Genomic DNA, 9,763 nt, shown 5'->3' on the forward strand with positions numbered 1-9,763 from the left:
CCCACCTCTCCACCCACTTAAAATGTTCAAATAATACAGGTTCAAGAAAAACGCATTTTTTTCTTCATTAAAATCATATCTAGGTTGAGAAACTGCCTCTCCCTACATCTAGAAAAAATACAATTAATGGCTAGCATGAAAAATTACATTCACAAAAACTTCATTTAAGGAGATATTAAAAAAGGTCTTGCTAAAAAAAAATTATTATAATGCTCTCACCAGACCACTGCATACTTTCAGATAACTAAACTCGTTTGTTTACATTAAACATTCTTTAATCCTTATTTTGTTAATTAACAAGTTTAAAAATAAGATTAATATAAAAATATATTCGATGTAAATTCCTAAATAATGCCAGCACAGCCTTTCCCCTCATGTTCACCCAACTAACTTTAAACTGCAAACTGCTGTACAGTCAATTTTACTCAACTAAGATTTGTTTACATTTAAACCGGTTTTTACAGAGTACATTTGTCAAACCAATGTACTGCAGTACGTTGGTACATTGTGAAGTGCAAGTAGAAGAAGATGAGGAAAGGGGTTGCACATTTTACCAAGGAATATTTTATAAAATTGAAGGTATATTCCTAGAGAACGATTTTTGGACCCCCCCAAGAAAGGGAATGACAAGAAAAAAATATCATGATGATTTCTTAAGAATTTTTACAAGTTTACAAAATAATTGCGGGACCACTGATAATGACCAAATTCAACAATTAAATCATTTTTTCAAAAATTTAGGATAATATTTGCTGTTTACAGGTGTGGGGGTGGGCAATGGAATTGTTCCCCGGTGACCCCGGTAGACTCCTAAAAATAAATTTTTAAAAAGATAATATAAGTATACATACCCAAAAAAATTGCATGTTTCTTATTGAAACTTTACAGGGTGTCCCCTATGATATTAGGCTATAGCAAACCTTCAAATTTTGACCCATCACTTCTCGGAACTATATGGAGGGGCCGGGAGGGGGGGGCAAATTTTCCCCACCACGTACATGACTACGTCCCCTGCTTCCAACCGTCAGTTAAGTCTCATTTTGGATAGGTTACCCAGTAGAATGTAAATACAGTCTCCGAAAAGAAAAGAGAAAGCCACCTGAACTTTCTTCAAAACCTTCCCAGGGATACCTATACATCACGTTTACTTCAAACAAAACTTTTTGAGCTAGCCAACATCCCAGATTCGGGAATGATTGTTTCCAAATAATTTTTTATTTTTTTGATAAAAATATATTGACCTGAGAAAACTTTCTTCTGTATATCTCTATACAGACGGTTTATGAGTCATATTTAAACCAATGGTATATTTTCCCATTACAAATATTCGCTCAAAAGTTATCAGTGAAAAACAACGTGGTATTCTAGGCGATTGGACAGTGATAATTATAAAACAATGGAATTGGAAGACGACAATCTAGCAATACTTAAGTACATTTAAGATTTTACAGAGCAAATTATTTAGTTTAACACTTATTAGATCAGTAATTTAGTGAAATGGGTCTATTTACACTGCAAAATTGCGGTGCACCAAAATTGCTGTGGAGTTTGTGCTTATTTGACTTATATATAAAATTTATAACTTGATTCTTAAAGTTGGTTGCCTATTCTAGAGTTTCTGGTTATCATTTTATCTATAATCTAAGTGAAATGCGGCTCTATCAATTAATGTCATTAACAGTCTATTACATTATTAACGGGGCGAAGCGTTGAAAACAAATTTAAGAAATTGTTTACTGCGCAGCCTTTAACGGTCTAATTCAGCGCCAAACAATTCTTGTTAATGGTCTATTTCAGTAGTAATGGCGCGAAGCGTCAAAAAATCTTTAACTGTTATGAAATCCTTAACTGAGCTGTGAAGTCGTTAATGATCATTTAACGGCATTAACGGTTTGTAAAATCGTTAACGACATTAGCAGTTGAACTATGTATTCTGAGGAGAACCCAGATTCTTTAACGGCTGGACAAATTCCAACTTTTTTAATCAAAATTTAAAGGTACTGCGATCTTTTTTCAGCACTTAAAGCACTAGGCTTCTAGGGCGCCTCACGCCCATCTTCTATTTCAACTTTTATTAGTGACTTTATGTGAGTATCTGCTCTATTTACAATATAAAACAACAACAAAAAAAGTTCCCAGATTTCATAATATTTTTTTGCGCATTTTCAATTTAAAATTTAACAAAAATCAACGCCTTTTGGACACACGTTTTTGTAATTTTGAGCATCCATAAACCTTGCTTGGGGTCATGTGTGGTCCCACACAAAATTTGGGCCTGATCCATGCAGCCGTTTTGAGTATATTAGACACAAACGGACAGACAAACAGACACTCAGACAAGCAAAGTATATTTATTACAAATAATTCCACATGTTTATTGAGAAATCTTCTAATTTTATAAGCTGAAAAGTAGTATCTAACTCACTATTGCTTTTTTTGTAGTCCTAAACATGTACATTTTAAAACTGTAAAGCACTTAAGTTTAGTTTATAGTCTTTGTAAATAAATGTAAAATTCTCATCGATTTCTACTTCAGAGCTTGAAACCTTTAAACAAAGTGCCAATGATCATTGAGAAATCCTGTAATTTCAGAAGCTGGTAATGGCACTGGCAGTGGTTCCTGGCTATATTAGCAGAAGAATTGCTAGAATTCAAGGACAAGTAAGCTGATTCACATTCAGGCCTGTAGCCTTCACACCAAAATGACAAAAAATGTTCCCTGGGACATTTTGGCCCAGTTCACAGTTTATTCAAATTTCGATTTAACCATTGGAAATACTCAATTATAATTTACTATTGGATAACATGCCTCGGGATTGTTAAAATTTGCATCAATAGACGACACATTTCGGTAATTACAGCTTTTGTTAATATAGGCTTGAAGGGACTGGGTAAACGTAATTTTAAGCGATTCACAATGGTACCCTTATTGTCAATGATCAAGCATGAATTCAATTTATCAATGTTTATAATTTAAAAACTTATTTTTTTTCAATTGTGATTTCTCTAAAAAAATGACTTGCACATTTCTGCTGCAGGAAAGCATATACGAGTGATCAGAACGATCACTTTTAATCCTAGAAAAAAGGTCTTATCTTCCATATCATTGACCAAATAAAGGTTTCAAGGGTACTGTTGTGATCATCTTTGCACAGAGGGCACTTGAAATTACGCTTAGACCTATAACTAAAACTCCATTTGATTACAGAGACTTCTTTATCTACATATATACAAAGTTGTAATCTCTGTCTGTTTGTTTGTTTGTCCGATCATAACTCAGGAACGCCATGACCGATCTGCATCAAATTTTGATCGGGGAACTCGGTAGACCCACGTGAATGTTAAAGCTTGGTTTTGAGATTTTAGAATGAGTGAGTTCACCTTAAACGGGCAAAATAACTAAAATTTTAATTTACGACAAAGCGTGAGTAAACGGTGGGATTAAGTATGACTACCCTGGGCAACGCTGGGTTCCCAAGCATAGATATATTTAGTTACCCGAGAACTGGCCTCTTTCCTTATCCTACCCTGCTCCCTCGGGTTACATGGAGACCAGAACCATTCTCAGGTTCACACTTTTTCCAATCTTTAATTCAGAATATATGCAGTGAGAACACCTGAAAACTCGGTAATAGGAAGACGACTTTTAGATTCAAGTTATGACATTAAATAGTCCAATGAACATGAGACACTGCAATTGTACAATGTAATTGTTAACAGACCCATTTCAGACTAAAATTTTCAGTTAAATTTTCAAAAATCTTGTTGATATTTCTGTCAAGAGTAAAAATGTTGCATCAAGAAAAAAAGTTGAAATAGATTAAGCAAAACAGCGGATCTCAAAATAATTCCCATTAATAGAATGCTTCGTATTTGACAATGAGAGTACACTATGCACATTGTACATACTTAAAGGGACTGTTAGCGTAATTTCAAGTTACCTTCCATACAAACAAGAAAGTGTCCGATTTACAACGGTAACCTTGAAACCTTAATCTGATCAAAATTGTGGAAGATACCCTCGTTTTTCTGACCCAAGAAGTGTTTATTTCTGTGAGTTCCTCCGTTGGTTCTAACAAGCAAGGAATGCGCAAGTCACCTTCGCAGAGAAACCGCAAAAGAAAATAAAAAGTGAAAATAAACAAAAACATTGATATAAAATTTATACTTGTCAAATTTTTAAGGCTCTGCTGTAAATCGGGCATTGCCATCTTTTCAAGGAGGATTACTTAAAATTACGCTTACTGCAGTTCCTTCAAGGCTTGAAGTTCAAGCAGAAATTATTTCTTCTAATAAATGATCAAATAAATTTTTACTTTTGAAAAACTTTATATTTGAAGAAATTTATTTGCCCTTTTTGATATGCTAGAAATAAACGCAATGTTTTCTATATTTGAAGGTTGTTGAAAATGAAGGAGGAAAACTCTTGCGAGAAAGATAGTTTCAAGGTTCTTGTAAACCCTGTTTTAAAAAACAAAAATGAACAACATGGAACCCCTGCCAGAGAAAGTCAAGCGGAACCGGGTTTGAGTGAGAGTACCAGGAATAACGGGCAGGCCGGGCCACCTGATGACGTAGATGGTTTGGTACAAGACGTCCTGGTTCCTATCTCCAAAATGGTTTTTCTTAAAATAATTTTCATCGATATTGGGATCACAGCAGGTATATAACATTTTTTTTTAATGCCATCCACAAAAGCTTATAATTTTTTGCCAGTAAAAAATAACGTGCATCATTGCATGGATAAGAAAAGTTGCTTTTTAAATTTTTTTTTGCTTTAACATTATTTGTTTTTACATTATCAATTTTATTTGTAAGTTTTCAGTTTCTTTACAAATAATTATCTATTTTTGGCTTTTACGCCAAAACTATAATTAATTTTCTATAATTTGATAAAGACCTTTGATTAAATATGTCTTTAATCAAAAAGTTTTCATCGAAACTTATTCTAAATTTAGCTGGTTATCAAAAAATTCATTATCCATTTCATCTGTTTTTTTTAAATTACACTATTAGAATAAATCCCATTGTTGTGTTTCTTTTTGTATTAATTTATTTTTTATTTCACAAAGCCAATCAAAATCTACTTCTTGCATTGCAAAGATTAAATGTCAACTTTTGTTTTAAGTTCGTATTTCATTTTATAAAAAAAGACAAAGGACAAATTTGATTATTTAAATCAGATCAATTTTTAAATTCGAATGATGGTTAGTGAAAAAAACTTCTCAGATTTTGTTGAACCATTTAAAAGTTCAAAACCTTAAAAAATGGTAGGGCATCATAAATTGTAAAACTATAAAAAAAAATAAAAAAAATATTTCATGTAAAAAAAATGACATCAGGCCGCTTTGCCCGACAAAATTAGCAGATTTTTCAAAGAAATGTAGATGAACATTTTTCAAGGATATTACTATTCCGTATGCCTCCCAGGATACTTTGGGTACGTCAGTAGTATTAGGGTTAAAACAAAAAAATAATTCTTTGATTTAGTATAGCGATACCTACTGAGAAAGCTGTAATCTGTAAGAGTTTCGTCTGCTATGTTCACATTTTGTTTGTTTATGTTCTGACTGAATACGGTTGTACTGTAAAACAAGAAAATTGCAGTATACAAAGACTTGTTCGTCTTCACTGTTCATCTTGCGGAGACATTATAGACACATATTTACAGTCATTTACCCTTTTCATAAAATAAACTCTAGCAGAAATAATAATATCATGGCTTTTGAAATCAAGTATTACAATGCTAATTCATAACAAATTCGTCATTGAATTCCCATATTTTTTGGGACACCCTTTATGTCATGTAAATAAAAATACATCAGGCAGTTTGCCCCAAATCTTTCTGACAAGCTTGACTTTCTGCCAAAACAAACTTAGCAGATGTTTTAAAGAAATGTAGATGAACATTTTTCAAGGATATTACTATTCCGTATGCCTCCCAGGATACTTTGGGTACGTCAGTAGTATCAGGGTTAAAACAAAAATGTTAAATCGGTTTTGCCGTTCTAACATTTATTGGATACAAAAAACCAAAACAAACACAGACCAAACCAAACCAAATTCAGAAAACTCTGAAATAGGAAGACGACTTTATAGCAATAATTAAGTGTATTTAATTTTGTTACAAAGCAAATAGTTTTAATAGTCACTTAATAAATCACAAAATAAGTAAAATGTGTCTTTTTACACTGCACAATTGCTGTTTTTTTTCTGCATATTTGACTATTTCCAGTCACAAATTGAGTCGAAAAGTCGTCTTCCTATTCCATAGTTTTCTGGTTATCGCTTTACATTAAAGAAGATTGCGTTTTAGGAGATGTTGCAACAGATTTAATCCAGGGTCTGAGCTTGACATTTGATGGAGCATGGAACCTTCAGTCCACTTGGGTTTATGGTCTTGTTATCTGCTTAGGAAAATATTAATCAATGAATCATAAAATCTACAGTGATAACATGAAAACTGTTAAATAGGAAGCTGACATTATAGTATAAATAGGAAGCTGACATTATAGTATAAATAGGAAGCTGACATTATAGTATAAATAGGAAGCTGACATTATAGTATAAATAGGAAGCTGACATTATAGTATAAATAGGAAGCTGACATTATAGTATAAATAGGAAGCTGACATTATAGTATAAATAGGAAGCTGACATTATAGTATAAATAGGAAGCTGACATTATAGTATAAATAGGAAGCTGACATTATAGTATAAATAGGAAACTGACATTATAGTATAAATAATGATTTTGTTACAAAGGAAAAAGTTTTACTAGTAACTTCTTAAATCATTTTTAAGTATAATTTTTTTGACTGCGCAATTGCTGTGTCATAACTATAATCTAAAAGTCGTCTTTCTATTCCAGACTTTTCTGGTTCTCACAAAAAAAGAATAATCTTTTAATATAACTATTTAAAATATCAAGGCAAGAAATTGAGAACAAAAAAGTAGAATAAACAAAAATGCTTCTTACCAACATTGTTAGAATATATATATGTAATATTCCATCATCTCATTTATTATAAATATAATTATATATGATGTTGATTAAGTTTCCGTGTCAGTAATGTGGCTTCCAGCGCCCATAGCCATTTTAGTGTACTCTGACGTCATCAAATCCAGTTCAAAATGGCCGCTTACCATATTTAAATGGATCTTATTTATCCTTTTCTTCCCTCTGGTTCCTATTGTCATGTTCCTTCAAATTCTCTTCACTAATAGGAATAAAACCATTATTATATTTCTTTGATTCGAGTTCTTTGTTGTAATATTAGAAAAGAACTTTAATGATATTTTTACCGAGATATTAAACACAATTGGGAATTCTCTGAATTTAATAGTTTTTGAAAAGAAAAAAAAGATTCTGGTTTTCTAGAAGATTCTCTTCCGGAGATGAACTTGTCAGTTTTGAGTTATTGGAAAAGAGAGCCAGAGAGCTGAAATCAATAACAGGTTTGACAATTCATCTTGCCAGAGATTTAGAGTTTGGCATATTATTATCCGTTTTTAGGTATTATTTGGGCTTTTTGGAGACTTCTATATATATAATTTGAAAAAACTTTCGTTTTTAGTTTCGTTTTGAGTTTTTCTAATGCAGAATGCAGATATACTCATCTCAGTGATTTAGGTGTACACCTTAGGAAAAGAGCACCCATGATACCAATGATGATCTCTCTCAGAAAGTTTTGATTAAGATTCCACAACGATCATTGTTAAAACTAACTAAGTGTTAGTTTTAAGCTTTTGAAAACAATCTTTCGATAAAACTAAAGTTTTCATGATGAGCGTTTTCAAAAATGGAAAAGCTATCCTTTTGGAATAAAAACTATAGTTTTGAAAAAAAAATCAAGAATTTTTTTTTGATGAAAAAATATTTTTCTTATTATTTAAAATAAAAAAAAAAATTTTTAAACTAACTTTTTTGAGTCGAGAGGATCCATTTTCCAAAAAATAAATGTATTTAATTTGTTTTCTTCAAAAATATAATTTTTTTTCTTCAAAACTATCATTTAAGGAGACATTACAAAAATGTACGTAGCCTTCTGTACTTATTTTTTATCAGTTTTCTTCAATGAAGTTATGCAAAAGGTTGACTCTGCAATAGGTTAGATGAGTCCAAAGCCAAGTATCTATTGTTTGCAGATTTTTTACAAGTTCCTGTAAAAGGTTCCGAGATTTTAAAAGAATATGCAAAAGTACTAGGAGCCCGTCCATCTCGTTGATAATTTATTATGCTGACTGTGCACTGTGCAGGTGCAATAGAGTCACCAGTTCAAGCTGTAATTATTTTCTGGTTAATGCTACGGGGTAAGATCATTTTTACAATACTAGGCATACAGGGAGCTTCGCGCCCATCTTCTATATCATTGTAAACATTTTCTCTATGTATACATTGTAAAACAAAAACAAAACAAAAAGTTCGCGGATTTTATAAAAAATTTCGTAGATTTTCAAAATGCAAGGACAATCGAATTTTGTTGGAGGCTAATTATTTTTTGTAATTTTGATCATTCATAAACCTTCTCTGGGGTCATGTGAGATCTCACTCAAAATTTGCGCCCGATCGGTTCAGCCATTTTGACGTTTATTGGACAAAAACAGACAAACAAACTGACAAGCAATGTTTATATAGTTTTTTAAAAATGATTATTAAACAAGTATTTAGAAAAAAACATCTCTTAAAACTTCATTCGCTTAATGGGACTGTTGACATGATTTAAAGGAACCCCTTCACAACAGTATACCACAGTACCCATTAAAGTTTAACCCTTTATCCCTTTATAATAAGGAAGATATCGACATTTTTTTATTGAAAAATGTTAAATTCCCACAAGTTTAATTATTAATTATCATCTTACTTTTAAAAACAACCAGCAATTGAAAATTATCATTTTTCATCTATTTTACTCAGATTAAGTAGATTTAATGGGTACAATAGTATATAATGCATTTTCATATACCAATAATTGACAGGTATATTTATTACAACAATTACAATTTGTTTAAAAAACCTTTTCGTACAAATAGGGAAAAATGTTTAACCTACAGTGATAACCAGAAAACAATGAAATAGGAAGACTACAATATATCAATTTAAGCGTAATTGTTGTTAATACTAAGCAAATAGTTGACCTAGCATTTTTAATAAAAAATTTAGTGGAGTTGGTCTGTTTACGACGCGCATTGGACATTTTAAAGTTATACATACTTCATTCTCAAAGCCGTCTTCCTATTCCAGAGTTTTCTGGTTATCACTGTAGACATTTTTAAATAAGAATCATTATTTCATTATATTCTAAACAAAACTAAAACGCTAATCATAATTTTGGATTAAATCAATTAGGTAATGTATATTTCAAAACAAATATTATGTGTTTTCATCTTATTAAAAGATTTCAAGAAAATGTTTTTTTTCAAACTATTTAATGACTTGTTGTTTGAGAAACTTTCAACTTTCTAATAATAATAATAATGGCCTATCGGTGTGTACAAAATTAATTTTTTCCAGGTTTTTTTCAATGATTGCAAAATATCTGGAAATTTATTTCAACCTACATGGAGCTACTGAGAGCAAGTAGAAATCATAGATAAAGATAGATTGCGCATAAGACGACATTTTTTATCTTGAAAGATATAAATGTACAGAGATGTTTTAAAGATATTCCTATTATATAGATTAACTAGGTCGGTTGTGAACATTGGCTGTTCTTATGTCATTGAGTACTTGTGGTGTACATGAGTTCTGTAGAGAGAAATT

General features: G+C 31.4%; 1 protein-coding gene across 3 annotated transcripts in view; it reads left to right on the forward strand.

Moving 5' to 3' along the window:
• The first annotated feature begins 1,272 nt into the window (after window positions 1–1,272).
• The window catches only part of LOC111712514 (uncharacterized), a 12,037-nt gene continuing 3,546 nt past the window's right edge, over window positions 1,273–9,763 (forward strand). Inside the window, exons 1-8 of one of the 3 annotated variants that reach the window (XM_023487151.1) lie at window positions 1,273–1,431; window positions 2,593–2,661; window positions 3,495–3,568; window positions 4,400–4,662; window positions 6,317–6,415; window positions 7,071–7,227; window positions 7,382–7,458; window positions 8,260–8,313. In XM_023487151.1, coding sequence (XP_023342919.1) covers window positions 2,602–2,661; window positions 3,495–3,568; window positions 4,400–4,662; window positions 6,317–6,415; window positions 7,071–7,227; window positions 7,382–7,458; window positions 8,260–8,313 — 784 coding nt within the window. In that variant the 5' untranslated portion in view covers window positions 1,273–1,431; window positions 2,593–2,601. Of the gene's footprint in view, window positions 1,432–1,487; window positions 1,998–2,590; window positions 2,662–3,494; window positions 3,569–4,399; window positions 4,663–6,316; window positions 6,416–7,070; window positions 7,228–7,381; window positions 7,459–8,259; window positions 8,314–9,763 lie in introns of those variants that run through there. The other 2 variants (XM_023487150.1, XM_023487152.1) reach the window with 2 other exon arrangements.

This window comes from Eurytemora carolleeae, unplaced genomic scaffold (genome assembly GCF_000591075.1).
Source record: "Eurytemora carolleeae unplaced genomic scaffold, Eaff_2.0 scaffold1260, whole genome shotgun sequence".
NCBI classification, from domain to species: domain Eukaryota; kingdom Metazoa; phylum Arthropoda; class Copepoda; order Calanoida; family Temoridae; genus Eurytemora; species Eurytemora carolleeae.